At 33.4% G+C, this 14,982-nt stretch overlaps 1 protein-coding gene across 3 annotated transcripts in view; it reads right to left on the bottom strand.

Moving 5' to 3' along the window:
• Positions 1-5,781: 5,781 nt before the first annotated feature.
• LOC113052730 (BICD family-like cargo adapter 1) overlaps positions 5,782-14,982 on the bottom strand; it is a 34,555-nt gene continuing 25,354 nt past the window's right edge. For 2 of the 3 annotated variants that reach the window (XM_026217149.1, XM_026217150.1), the window contains 5 exons: positions 14,672-14,890; positions 14,446-14,589; positions 14,235-14,365; positions 13,015-13,135; positions 5,782-6,333 (listed from right to left, as the gene is read on the bottom strand). In XM_026217149.1, coding sequence (XP_026072934.1) covers positions 6,166-6,333; positions 13,015-13,135; positions 14,235-14,365; positions 14,446-14,589; positions 14,672-14,890 — 783 coding nt within the window. In that variant the 3' untranslated portion in view covers positions 5,782-6,165. Of the gene's footprint in view, positions 6,334-7,373; positions 7,487-13,014; positions 13,136-14,234; positions 14,366-14,445; positions 14,590-14,671; positions 14,891-14,982 lie in introns of all 3 variants that reach the window. The other variant, XR_003277108.1, reaches the window with a different exon arrangement.

Here is a 14,982-nt window from a genome sequence, read left to right as displayed (position 1 = left end):
TTATTTGTGTTTTTGTTTTGCATTAAAATGTTAATGTAAAAAAATGTAAAAAGTTTTTGCAGATAATTAAATGCATGAATGTGGTCTTTTTATATACAGAATATAAATTAAAATCATTATGAAATAGTTAATTTATCTTGTTTTTTGTAATGCAATGAATTTAATTACAGCAAAAAAAAGATATATTAAGGCCTCAATACATGCTTATATAATATAATATAAATGCTTTATACATATATATATATATATATATATATATATATATATATATATATATATATATATATACACTTGAATTTTGTTTTTGAGTGGTTTTGTGAGATTCACCAATAGAAATATTTTCATGTTTTTTATTAATTCAGTAGGCCAAAACACACCGCAAGCCCAGGCTGTGCTGTCGGCCGATTTCAACCCAGTCATGTGACATCATAAGTGTGCATATAGGTGCGCTTTTGACATATAACATGTCCATGCAAAACTGTGCTGGTTGAAAGACTTTTTCAGCTGTGGTTATATTATACACTGGAGAAAAGAAATGTATAGTGGACCTCCCCTTTATGAATGAAATCATTAATAAATATTTTAAGAATGAGTATTTGACACAAGCTTGTTTGTCCTTGTCTTTATTAAGCATCGTCATGTTGCACATTTGTTTACAAGCTTTGCTCTTTCTTCCCAATGTTTATTGCAGGACTGTGATGATTCTTCAGGTTTATTTTCTGGAATAACTGATGATTGAGAAACTCTTGCATTTGTGTTTTTTATTCTGATGCTTCAAAGTGCGTTCCACGTCGAGACAAGAAGCTTTTTAAACATGGACATACGTGTATGTCTGCATTTGTAAATAACTTGGTATTTTAATTGAATCTGCTGGAAAAATAAGAATTTAATATTTATAAAAACACACTGGATCAAACTTACTATGAGTTTAAATTTCAAAGTATAAAATCTGCCTTATTTACATGTTTACCACAGTATTAGTTACAAATATACAGATATTAGATACTGTACATGCACTTTAGTCTGCAGTCTTTGGAGGATATATTAGTCGTGTGATAATCACTTGAAGGCCATTTGACTCTTTTTCTGGTTTTATTCAAAGTAATAACAAATCATTTCATCGGCATGACTTAAGTATCACTTCTACTTTAAATGTAGTGAGGTTCATGTTGTTAGGAAGTTGTTTTTTAGCAGCCATTTTTTTAAGATTTACTGCAAAGATAAAGTGTTTGAGTAAATATATATACGTGTGTTTTCAGATGAAACTTGGCACTAATGAAGCTGGTGGAAACCATTAATACTTGCTTTATACAATATTATTTTCTCTGATTGCTGTAGAACGCTCCCAGTTTTATTAATCTGTCACCCCACCATTTATTCGGTCAAATAGCATTTTGAATTGTGACAGGAATACTCAATATTTCTATTAAAATAATTGATCTAATGTCCAGTGATCCTATTCAAACCACTTGTTTTTGAATGAAATACGCAGTACATAGAAAGAAAGGCGAGCACATTTACCACATGCATGAAGACCTAGTGATAAATGAACTACTGTAGTGCTGCTTGTTTGAGCGAATGGTAGAATTTACAGAGTTTTTGTTGAAATGGGAGATTACTGTGGAAAACACATTCACAAAAGCCGCTCGCGCAGATTTAAGACAGACTGGAGAGACTTGCAAAAACGGTGTTTAAATGGCAAAAGGACAACAGTACAAAGTCAATGTGATGAGACGCTTACAGAACAGTGTGTGAAACACAAGAAAAGAAACCAAAGAAAGTGACATTGAAATGTTTTTACATACAGAACAACAGAAGAGACACGAGTAATGCTCTAAACGTGGAGCGACTGTCTGGAAGATTGAAATCACTGCTAATATAACAGCGTTTCATTCATCCGCCGTCAGACAGGAGAAGCACTACAGGCATCACTGAAAACATCCGATCATTTCTACATCACCTTTGTCGTACACCTCCGCATCGGTTTGGGTCTTTCAAAGGCAATTTTCTAAAGTGGCTTTTAATGTCATTTGGAGTGAAAAGTAATTGAGATTTTGCTTTAGTGATATTTAAATGCTAGAGGATTTTTAAGCCATTTTATTCTTTTAAAAGCGTACGGAATATTTACATGCACAAATGCACATTTCTTTACATTTTGAAAATTTAAAGTCGTTTTATGTCATTTAAAACACGTCTATTGCAAAATGCATATTTGTGCACATTTCTGTTTTTGCATTACTACAAGTAATTAATTACTGTAAATTAATTTTATTTAGTCTTAATTTTCCAGCAATTACAGTTGGATTTAACTGCATTTAAGACAAAAAGCAATAGCAATAGCTGGATTTAACTTCAAAATTTTAATGTTAAAAATGTATGTTTTTAATGTAACCTTCTCCTTTGGGCAATTCAAGCATAATTTATACATTTTTGTATTTTTTATTTGAAATGGTTAAAGGAGTAGTTTTGTGTCTATCCTTGCATTGTTCAGCTGGTTGAGGTTGAAATAGGATTTTCAAAGTAATTCGTCATGAGTAATGCAGTACTCTTTAGAGAGAGTAATTAGTGCAGTAATATAATTACACTGCTTGGATGTCATTCGTAAATAGTAATGAATTACTTTTTAGAGTAACTTACCAAAAACTGCATATGAAACTGTTAAAATGCAACTTTTATCATGTTGACCTGTAGTGCCTCTCCTACATCGTCTTATTTCACATTGATCCGGAGGGTTTTCAGATGGTTTACATTCAGTTCTGTTCAGACAATCCTCCAGAAACACTTACAAACCAGACTACACAGACAAGCGCTAAAAAAGTTGATTTATCATTCAAAAATTATACATTTACAAATATATTGATTCCTTTTTTATTTGTTTTTAATTCCAAACCTATTTGTGTCTTTGTACGTATAAAAAAAAAAAAAAAATCACTCTTTGGGTTTCTCCGAGCTAAACATCACCTCTGCTAGAAAGAAGACATCTGCATAGCTTTACTTAAAATCTGCCCGACTTTCACTGACTGAACCCAAACACACACACACACACACACACCGAACACGAGACAGAAAACACACCCAATTACAGCTCACGATCAGGACACACATGCTCCCTTCTTTCTTTCTCATAGGCTGGAGGAAGTACACACTAAAAAAGACCTGGGCTGCGTTCAGAATAACATACTAGCATACTACACTCTCAGAAATAAGGTACAGGACTGTCACTTGGGGTATCCTTTTAAAAGGTACTAATATATACCGTTTAGGGGTAAATAAAGGTACAAAGATGTACCTTTACCTTTAGATGTACCTTTTAGCTTTTGTCTCTAGCTTTAATGCCCTAGTAACAATTTTGTACCTTTTTTTCTGAGAATGTAGTCATATTATGCCTACGGTATTTTTTGTATGCAAAAATACAGTTGCCATAATGTGCAGATAGCACTTACTGTATTGAATACTTTATCCCACAATGCACTTCACTTGACCTTCCAAGAAACGGAAGTCATATCATCTTTGATTTTTAACATTTCTACACTGAAAGAAATCTGTAATAGTGAGAAAAGGTACTGGAGATGTTCTGCCAGGACATTCTCTTTAACCCTGAAGTACAACGTATAAATATAAATGTATAAATCAAGATATGGGTGAAATATCAATAGGGATAATTCTTGCATATTAACACAGTGCACACTGTGCCCTATTTTTACAGGCTTTTCTCAATGTAGTGACAGATTTTTGACAAAAGTTATGATTTTTAAACACACATACAAAATTCAAAAAAATTTCCATTTAAATTTTTGGAATTTTTGGACTACTATGTAACATTCTGCTGTTTGAAATGTAACATTCTCCATCCGTCTCCAACAGTGTTTACTGCGCAGTAGTATAGGCAGTATGCTAGTATTTCATTCTGAACACAGCCACAGTTTCAGTGCATCTCTGAGGACTGAGATTTTCTAATGGTGAGGATCGTCTAAAGGTGCTGATTTACACTACTTGTATATGTGTATAGTTTTTCAGATGCGGTCTACAAGCTCCAGCTCAACACTTCTGCTCTTTGGTTCAGACTGTGAAGCACACCTCACACGAAGTTTATCATCAAGCCGTCCTGATGACATTTTCTCCAGAAATATGCTAAAAAAACAAGCAGGTACAGTTGATAAAACCGCCACAATGCATTTACGCTAACAATTTCTTGTTGCATTATTATTAGTATCTGCTGCGTGCTTTTATACGCTTTTGATTCGAAGCAGCTGCTGAAAGTTAATTCTATAGAATACTCATGTGGTTGTTAGAAAGTTAATTACATAAGTTGTTTTGTTTTGTTTTTTATCTAAAATGCATCTGTGAATGAACCAAAGAGCAGAACAGTTTTTTATAGCTATTTTAATGTTGCAACATTGCATTATCTATAATCAGGCCTCCACCCAACCTGTGTCTGAAAATGACAAATTTAGGCCGATTTACCCTTCATATTTTCAATAATACTGCAGTACTCTCATATTTCTCTCATAAATCAGCACGTCCACAGATTCCGCCTGGGCCTGAAACTACATGGTGATGCTGAAAGCTTTGTCCTGAAGCGTCTGAAGTCCAGTTCATCCTGAGTTGAGTCTCAAGCGAATGAGCAGATGTGCCTCCGTTTATCTCTGGCAGTGAGGTGAGGAGAAGCTTTTTGAGGCACTCGCAGGGGAAACTGGAGTATTTTGGGAACCCTGCTAAACAGACCCTGACACAGGGCTTGACCCCGTCGGACGACGACTGTGTCTCAAGCTTTCTGAGGGAGGATTGTGTATACAGATAAAGTGCAAAATGGCTCAAAGCCATCACATAACTCGGTTAGTCAGTGCCGTGGTTCTCAACCAGTGGCTCGTGACCCAAAAACAAGTGGTTTTACAATCAATTACTGGGTGCTGAGAGCATAAAACCATAGATGCATTATTAAAAAAAAAAAATAATAATAACCTTATGTATAATGCATTATAAAGGTATTCATAATGTTTGTTGCAATTCATTATCTTTTCAAAATTAAAATGCATTGTGATATTTAAAGGTTTGTCGTGTTTTTAATTTTCTGAAGGTGTAACAATGAATAGATAAGAATGATCGTGTATTATAACTGCAGTTATAGTTATTCATGAAATCATGCAATGCATTATAAGGTGCATTACAAGGCATAATTAATGCATTCAAACTACTTTAATAATGCATTATATATAAAGACATAGTTACCAAAATATTTATGCCTAAGATTTACAATTTATGTATTTGCATTAATTGCATTAAATTCCAAATTGTTTGGATTGCACAGTTTTAACATAAAGAAATGACCTTAATGTAATAAATGCAATGTATTTTTGTCAGTCAAACACAAATGAAACCGATATGAAATAGTTAAGACTTCTGTAATAGTATTACTAAACTGAAAGTGTTTTAAAAACACAGTATTCAGGTTTAGAAATGTAAACGTATTTACTCCATTTAAAGTTTTATCAAAGACTAACTAATGAAGTTGATTTAAGGCATATTTGTCAGTCTTCCATAAATGAAACAGAGAAAGATGAAGAAAAAAAACATGTCAGTTATTTGAATCTATTTTATTTGATTTAAATAATAATTTATAAAATGTTTATACATTTTTTTTAGAATCAGCACAAATCTGTTAATTGTGAAAACAATTCAGTTAAAATGAATAAAAATAGTTAAACATGGCTAGCTATGGAATAATTGTAAAAAAAATTAAAGCAAATTATATTTATTAATGATGCATATATAAACCTGGTTATTGTGTATTTAAAATACATTCAGCTCATTAATAATATTACTGAAACCTGACCAGTTTCATTTAATGTTTGACAGACAAATCCGCATCACATTAAGGTTTTTTATTTATTTATTTTTTAATCCTTTGCAATCTAAATGGGTGAAAATTTTATATGCAATTCAAATACAAATACAGCATACTGTATCTAAATATCTAGACCTAAATATTTTTGTGAGTGCATCAATGTTATCAATTAATGCATTTCAGAATTTGATTTTTTACTATTGCATAATAAATAATGCTGTTTTTGATGAGCAAAACCAGTTGAGAAGCACTGATGTGGTGATTTTGACTTTCTTTCTGCCTTCTCTCACGTCTGTTCTCACACTGTCTTCCTCCATGTCTCAGTTCTTCTTGAAGAATGAAAAGAGGTGCTTTTCTCCTCTCGAGAGGCGATGCACTCGTCTGGATGGAGCTCCTCCTCGTGACCCGTTGAAGGAGTACGGAGGATCCTTCCACTCCTCCTGGTGTTTATCCATCAGCTGTTGATCGATAACTCTGTGCATATCATCCTGAGAGAGAGAAACAGACATCAGAGCTTCATCTGAAGACAGAAAAGAGCCATCGACAGACAGACGGAGGTGAGTGAGAATGGATAGATATCATTGAGTTTCATTGAAATAAATCTGAAATGAAATAAAAAACATAAACCGAAAAGTCTTAAAACAAAAATTAGAAATGCTGCCTTGGCAACTATCCGAAATATGAAGTAGAAGTTGTATTAAAATTAAAATAAAATAAAAATAAATAAAAGCTAAATAAGAAAAAAATAAAAACTTGACAAAAGCATGTAACAAACCCTAAACTAAACTAAACTAAAAATAAATAAATAAATTTTAATTAAAACAAATTAAATAAATTAAATAATAATAATAATAAAAAATTAATAGATAAAATTTTTTTTCCTTTTTAAAACACCAGTCTCAGCCTATTTTCACATTCAAGAGAAGACCCAAAAAACATAACTAAAACTGGAATAAAAATAGAGCCAAACAGAAATATTATATATATATATATATATATATATATATATATATATATATATATATATATAAGAAAATATATATATATATATATGAGAAAATACTGGATTTACTGAAACCTTAACTTAAACTCAAATTATAAAAATAAAAGTAAATTAAAAAATATCAATACAAATACTAAAGTATATATAAAAATACTAAAGTATATATAAAAATCCTTTGTCTTTTCTCATTATTTAGAATACACTAAAAATAAATTTAATAAAAATAAATATAAATATTTTTTAAAAGCTAATAAAAGTGGAAGAAGCACATAAAAAAAAAACTAAACTAAGATTGAAAATTGAAAATATAAAAAAGTAAAAGCTAATTTAAAATATCACTAAATACTATAAAACTATATAAATAATAATTAAACGACAAGCATTCATGAGAAGACCCCAGAACGGTTCTAATGTTTGTTCTAGTGTGAAAATGCCCTGAAGAGCGGATGAAGAACCACAGCACGATGAGATGAACGATGACCTCGTGACCTCGTGTCCATGGATACAGGTACGACCCGAGCTCACCTCTAAGGCAGGAGGGAGATATCACAGGGGAGAAGGGACTGTAAGGAAGCTGAGAAAGGCCACTAGATCAGAAACCACAAGAGCCACACAGTGAACAGCCCTGAGGAGGCAAACTGCAGGCGGGAAAGAGAAGGGAAGCTAAGAGTTAAACACACACACATTCACGGGATAAACAGGTGAGAAAGAGCGACAGAAGCGCTGTCAGAAGGAGAGTTCAAGTCAACATGACTCACCAGTAATATGCTGCATTTCTCTGTCAAACTATTTTATCATTTTTCAAATCTATCAGTCATTATATGATTATTGCTGTGATCTTTATAATATGAACGTTAACTGGCATTGGTTTAACAGTGATAATATTTTACTCCTGCAGTTCTAATATTTGTTGTCATATACATAAGTAAAGTTTTGTTATCAGATTTTTATCAGGACAAACTTTAAATGACTTTTTTTAAGAGATGGAGCCTCAGTTTTAAAGATTCCTGTGTAGAGTTGCATGCTGGTCAAAGATGAGACGTCCCGTTTTCATTATTGCATAAAATTTAATTTACAAAAATGATTTTATGTTCATAGAAAGTGTATTAAATGTGAGTAAAGCGTCTGCTTTAATGCTTATAACTTTTGCAAATAACAACAAAAATATCTAAATAAATGTGAAATAATGTTCCATTGTCATTCAGAGCATCAGATTTATTTATGTAAAATAATTATAATAATGACTAATACTTAATGTTATTATGTTTTAAATTATTAAACATTTCTTGATGACACATGGGTAAAACCTAATGGTAAAATATAATTATTGTGACAAAGATTTCAAATCACAATTAATTAGGATTTTATTAGTTTATGAACTATTGTTACACGCTGAATTACTTTTTAGTGGGTGTCTTCAATGTCTTCGAGGTAAGAATGTATGATAGTCATTATTTTGTGCTCTAAAAATTTAAATTAAACAGGAAACGTTCTTGTGTATGGGTCATGGGTCTTTATTTCAATTTATTAAAAGTTTATATTTATTGCCTGTGAGACTGATATTGCTATAAATATAAATACTGTACAACCAGCCAACATCATGTACAATAGTAGCCTGAAACAATAACTAAATATATATATTTGATTATTAAATATGATATTTGATTATTGTAAAAATAAAATATTTATTGTGCTAAAATAGCGTGCATTTATGAATTGTGTGCTGTAATATAAGCAAATAAGGTCAGTGTTGACTTCATGTTGGAGATAAAAGCAGGCAGAGAGAAAGAGACTGACCGCTGTGATTCATTACAGTTCAGCATCACGAGCTCATTTACTGCTACTGAGGTCAGTGTTAATGAATGTCTCACACAGAACCAGGTTTACCATCTTATGTTAGCACAAAATTACATCTTCTCAGTTAAATCTTCCGCATTTGTTTCTGCATTTGTTTCTAATATACATTTTTGTTTTCTAATACAATTTATTAATGTGATTATGTGACTGATCTCAGAGACGGTTGTTTGAGAAGAAACAATCAAGCATGCAATCCTGAATTTCTCAACCTTTTGATCATGATATCCACTATGTATTGATTACGTTTGACCCTTTCCCTTAAATAAAATATATTCTAGAGCTGAATATCTTTTCCCGAACCATTAACATAACCAGGTGAGTAGATCACTCTCTCGCTATTTGATTGCTCTAGTCTTTATCCACTCATCATCATCATCCACCAATCAGAACACACGAGAACTCTTTGACCACAGCTGCTTAAATTATTCGCGAACCCACTACGAACTCCCGAACTGACTGAAATGATTCGTGATCCCGTATCGAACTCTCGAACTGACTCAAATGATTCGCGATCCCCAAACTGACTCAAATGATTCGCGATCCCGCCCCGAACTCCCAAAATGACTCAAATGATTTGCAAACCCGTTTTGAACAATCTGAAGTTCCCATCCAAATCAAAGGACACAGCCAGCAGTACTATTGGCTTATTTCTCTAATTTCATAATATTTACTGAAATTAAGGTACAAAAAGTATGTTGTTAACAAATAAAATATGAATATTTCCATTCCGAACTGCTTTCTACGTCAAACATCCACGAAATACCCAGGTGAGCAGATCACTCTCTCACTATTTGATTGCTCTAGTCTTTATCCACTGATCATCATCATCCACCAATCAGAACACACGAGAACTCTTTGGCCACAGCTGCTGTGCTTCAAAAGCTCTTGCAGCAGCTCAACACTGGTTTTCTCTGAGGTGGTCGGATCACATCAGATTGTGGTTAATCTTGCATATCATAATTATATCTACTCTTCCTCTCCCTGCAGTTTGGTAATATGAAGATTCCTCCTTTGAACTCCCACCTCTACTGTGGGTTTTATTGTTCTGGGTCTGAATTTGGGCTCCTGGGATCTCAAAAAAGAAACATTTTCAATCTCCAAGGTGAACGTTATGACAACATCACTCTTAGAAAAAAAGGTTCATTGGGTTTATATATAGAACCATAGGGTTCTTTACTCAACTCCAAAGAACCTTTTATGCTAAAAAGGTTCTATAATGACAAGAAAGAACCCTTTTGGCACAAAGGTTCTTTAGGCTATTATTCATTCATATATTACATTATTCTGCAACATTTTGTATTTGTAATTAAATTATTGTTTGTAGTAGCTTAATATCACATTTTAATCATGCTGATTTTTGGAGAAAAACTGAAATGGCACTCTTCGTGTGATATTGATTAACTACATAAATTGATATAAATATATACATTTTATTAACCCCCATATCTTGAATTTTGTGATCATTCACATGCATTCATAAATACATTTGAATACACAGAGTAATGCAGTGAAAGAACGCACTCAAAGTTGTGGTATTGAAGGTGGAGAGAGAACATGCACTCCCCCCACCCACAATTCCTGCCGGCCCGAGACTCGAACTCACAACCCTTCGATTGGGAGTCCGACTCTCTAACCATTAGGCCACGACTTCCCACAAAACCCATTTAAAAAATGTGGGGGAGATTCACAAAGATTGGACTGCAGCTGGAGTCAGTGCTTCAAGAACCACTACACACAGACGTATGCAAGACATGGGTTTCAGCTATCGCATTCCTTGTGTCAAGCCACTCTTGAACAACAGACAGCATCAGAAGTGACTAAAGACAAAAAGGACTGGACTACTGCTGAGTGGTCCAAAGTTATGTTCTCTGATGAAACTAAATTTAGCATTTCATTTGGAATTCAGGGTCCCAGAGTCTGGAGGAAGAGAGGCACACAATCCATGTTGCTTGAGGTCCAGTGTAAAGTTTCCACAGTCAGTGATGGTTTGGAGTGCCATGTCATCTGCTGGTGTTGGTCCACTGTTTTCTGAGGTCCAAGGTCAACACAGCCGTATATCAGGACGTTTTAGAGCACTTCATGCTTCCTGCTGCTGACCGACTTTATGGAGATGCAGATTTCATTTTACAACAGGATTTGGCACCTGCACACAGTGCCAAAGCTACCAGTACCTGGTTTAAGGACCATGGTATCCCTGTTCTTAATTGGCCAGCAAACTTGCCTGACCTTAATCCCATAGAAAATCTGTGTGGTATTGGGAAGAGGAAGATGTGATATGCCAGACCCAAGAATGCAGAAGAGCTGAAGGCCACTATCAGAGCAACCTGGGCTCTCATAACACCTGAGCAGTGCCACAGACTGATCGACTCCATCTGCAGTAATTCAGGCAAAAGGAGCACCAACTAAGTATTGAGTGCTGTAGATGCTCATACTTTTCATTATCATACTTTTTAGTTGGCCAAGATTTCTAAAAATCCTTTCTTTGTGTTGGTCTTAAGTTATATTCAAATTTTCTGAGATCCTGAATTTGGGATTTTCCTTAGTTGTCCGTTATAGTCATCAAAATTAAAAGATATAAACATTTGAAATATGTCAGTCTGTGTGTAAAGTTTCACATTTGGAATGGAATTAGTGAAATAAGTACATTTTTTAATGATATTCTAATTATATGACCAGCACTTGTAAATATGTCTGCCATTTGTTGCCACCCTTCAAAAATTCCTGCCCCCTTCTCGCCACCCCATCAATATTTTCCTACATCCGCCACTGAGTGGATTCAATCATTTTCCTCCACAAAAACATGTAGGATTATCCAAATCTCTATTAGTAAAGGTTTTTTTTTAATGATAACTAAATATTATTGAGTCTTAAATGCATAATGTGGAAAGAGTAGCCCTTTTACGCTAATGTTGGCATTATTCTTTTATTAAACGTCAGCTGCTAGTGGCGAAGCAAATCCGGCGGAGCCTTTATCTTAATTTCGTTATTGCAAAATACCCATCTTAATTTAAAATTTTGCTAAATTTGATTTGTTAAAAAAAGACTTTTTATTGGTGCGTTTGTCTAATTATAGGCTAAATAAGCCTATGTCTATTTAGAGTGCTGAGATGTTACAATGTTAGAGAGGACTTATTTTATTTCTTTATTCCAACTTCCAAGTGGTCTAGTGACTAGTCTACATTAGTTATGAATAAATTATTCTAAAAAATTTATAAATGACTCGTCTTGACAAAGGCAAAAGAGCTGTGTGTGTAATAATAATGTCGGGCTGTAAACAGGTTCAGGCTTTTACAAAGCTGTCAATCAAAATGTACTTGTCGGGCTCGGGACGAAACCTGTCGGGCACTGGTCCTGTCGGGCCTAACTTTTATGGCCCGATTACAGCTCTAATATATTCAACCTTTCTAAAGAAGCTGGTGCCCCAAGTAATATTGAAAATTATATTCTATTGCAAATTCATAATTTCAGGGATAATGGATTGTTAGTCATTTTAACAGGAAAGTGTTTGTATACAAATACATATCTATACAAACTTGTGATTTTAACCTTATTAAAGTTATAAGTTAACCTTATTAAATTTAGTTGCTTTACCATATATATATATACACATTTTTAAACTAAATATATGTAAGGCTTTAACAGGAATTTTTTTACAATAAAATTATATATAGGCAACCCTGGTTTTATTTTAATTTTAAATGGTTAGTATTTTTTGTGTTTTTGTCATTTTATTAGTTTTTTTTATGTCTTTTTAAAATAGGATATTTAATTTGTGTATTGTGTATTGTGTATTCTTTTAATTTTACAGTAAAGTTTTAGTTTAGTAGTCAGTTAAGTCAGAATAGTTTCATTCTGCATTAAAATTAGATTTATATGTGTGTATATATGTATGTATGTATGTATATATATATATATATATATATATATATATATATATATTCTGTTTATTTTCATTTAAATCTTTCTGTAAATTTGTGTATGTTATCATTTTTATTCGTTTTGACAAAGTCGTAAAATGTATTTTTTTGTATAAATTTTACTTGATGTTTATTTTAGTTAATAATATTAATAACCCTGCTACTTTATTACCTGGTCATGGTGTGTGGAATTTCTCTTGTTTGGCTAGTGTTTGCATTGAAATTATTTTTAGTATCATTTCTAGATACTTCCAGAAACTCAGGCTGTAGAAAGAGTGCACTTTAAAGGCAAATCAGCTTTTGGCGTATCATTTTCTGTCATGTTGATCTGATCTGAGTGCACTAATGTATGTGTGTGTGTGTGTGTGTGTGTGAGAGAGAGAGAAACGAACCTGCCAGGCTTCTAACTGCTGAGACAGGTTGAGTTTCTGCTGTATAGCATCCAACAGCTGACTGTTTAAAGACATGATGTCTATCTTACACTTCGCCAGCTCCATCTCTACGGCTTTCTTCCTGTAACAGGGAAAAGAAGAGATACAACAATGGTATGTGAGGTTAATGTTGTGATTGGCAGAATGAGGTCACAGTTACAGGCTGCAGAAACTCTTATGTAAAAACAGAAAGTATTTTTTTCTGAGATTAGATTAAGTTTATTGAACTCAAGACATCTACAGGAATTATTCTCTATCTCTATCTAATGTAGCTGTAAAGAAATGCAGAAAATGACCCTTTTGAGATGTTCTCACAGGGAAATTAGTTTATAAAGATATTGAATAATGCCCATATTCCCATCTAAAAATGGAAACAGTTGTATTTTAGTGGGAAGCTTTGTTAGTATTATTTACTGGTAAAATAGTAAATCTGCCACAACTTGAGGAATTATTAACATCTGTAGCAGTGCACAATGAGTCTTGTGAAAAACAAGTCTGCTTAATTGTATTGAATGTGTCATTAAAAAAGCTACAAACTTTACTTTCAGATAATACAATATTAATGAAGTAAAAGGCTACTTAAGTGCAGTTATAAAAAGATACATTTTTTTGGAGATCATATATTTCTTAACAAACTTAAGTACACTTTCAACAAGTTCATTTGGAAAGAATATAAAATTCTAAGTTTTACTTTAAAGTGCATTTAAAGTTTATATTTTTACGCTTTAAAGTTGTGCTTTAAAGAAGTTCACTTATTTGCACAAAATATACTAACATACTAAATCACATGTAAAGTTCTCGACTGAATTACAGTTTTACATAAAGTTAATATATTTTAAATATAGTAAACTGCAAGTTAATCATTACAAATGTGTAATTACAAATATTTAAATACATGACACAAAATTCAACCGAAAAAATAATAAAATGCTTAAATCTGAAAAAAACAGTACTTAAGTGGAAACTGAAGGTGATCTTTAAAACACTTAATTGCATCATAATTGTGATTAAATATAAATGTATTAAAGTTTTAACTGATTTTAAATGCAATTAGGTGAAATGCAAAATTTCGCCAAATCTGTTAAAATGATGAATAAATAAAGACATCTTGTACGGTGAGTACATTTTCATTGTTAGGTGAACTATTTGTTTAAAAGCATAAATGTATATGTGTGCAGTACTTGACAATGGCTTCATCTCTGTCTCGTATAGCGCTCTGTAACTGTTCGTTGGGCTTGTGTACTTCTGCCATCGCTCTCAAGTGCTCATTTTCCTCTCTCGAAGAAGAAACTTCCACCGAGAGCAACGCCACCTACAGGATCCAGAACAGGACAGGTGAATGAATTAACTCAGGTATTTATGAACAGTCTGTATGTATTTATGTGTGTCTACCTGGTTATGGAGCTCTAGCACCTCTTCCTGGCTGTTGCGTGTTTTTTCTTGCTCCTGATCGTACAGTTCTCTAAGCTCTCGCAGTTCCTCGCTCAGTTTCCGCACCTGCTCCTCCAGAACGTCCTCATCACTGCGCCGTGAACTCTGGATGCACACAAAACAAACATTGAATAATAATAATAATAATAATTTGAATGTTCGCAGTGAAACATGCGATCATTGTTACCGTAGATTCGTTGCCGTCCAGCAGGTTTTGCGTGAGTCTGCGCAGCTCCAGAAGATTCGCGTGCAAACTCCCCGTGGGGACGTCTTTAGCCGACAGCGACTCCGAAGACTCGTCCATGGATGAGTCTGTGGATAAGGCGGAGTCTGTGATGTCATTTCCTCTCAGCTGGGAACAGATGGAGCGCACATGACAGTAAGCCTCCCACAGCTGCAGCCGGAGCTGAAGGAAAGATTATGGAAATTATAGACTTTAAAAGTACATATCTAAGTGCAAACTGAATATAATCTGTTCTGACACTTGTTAATTGCAAT

The sequence above is a fragment of the Carassius auratus genome, chromosome 33 (assembly GCF_003368295.1).
Source record: "Carassius auratus strain Wakin chromosome 33, ASM336829v1, whole genome shotgun sequence".
Lineage (NCBI taxonomy): Eukaryota > Metazoa > Chordata > Actinopteri > Cypriniformes > Cyprinidae > Carassius > Carassius auratus.
Note: the sequence above shows the minus strand (reverse complement) of the source record. Positions and strands in the feature narration are given on the sequence as shown.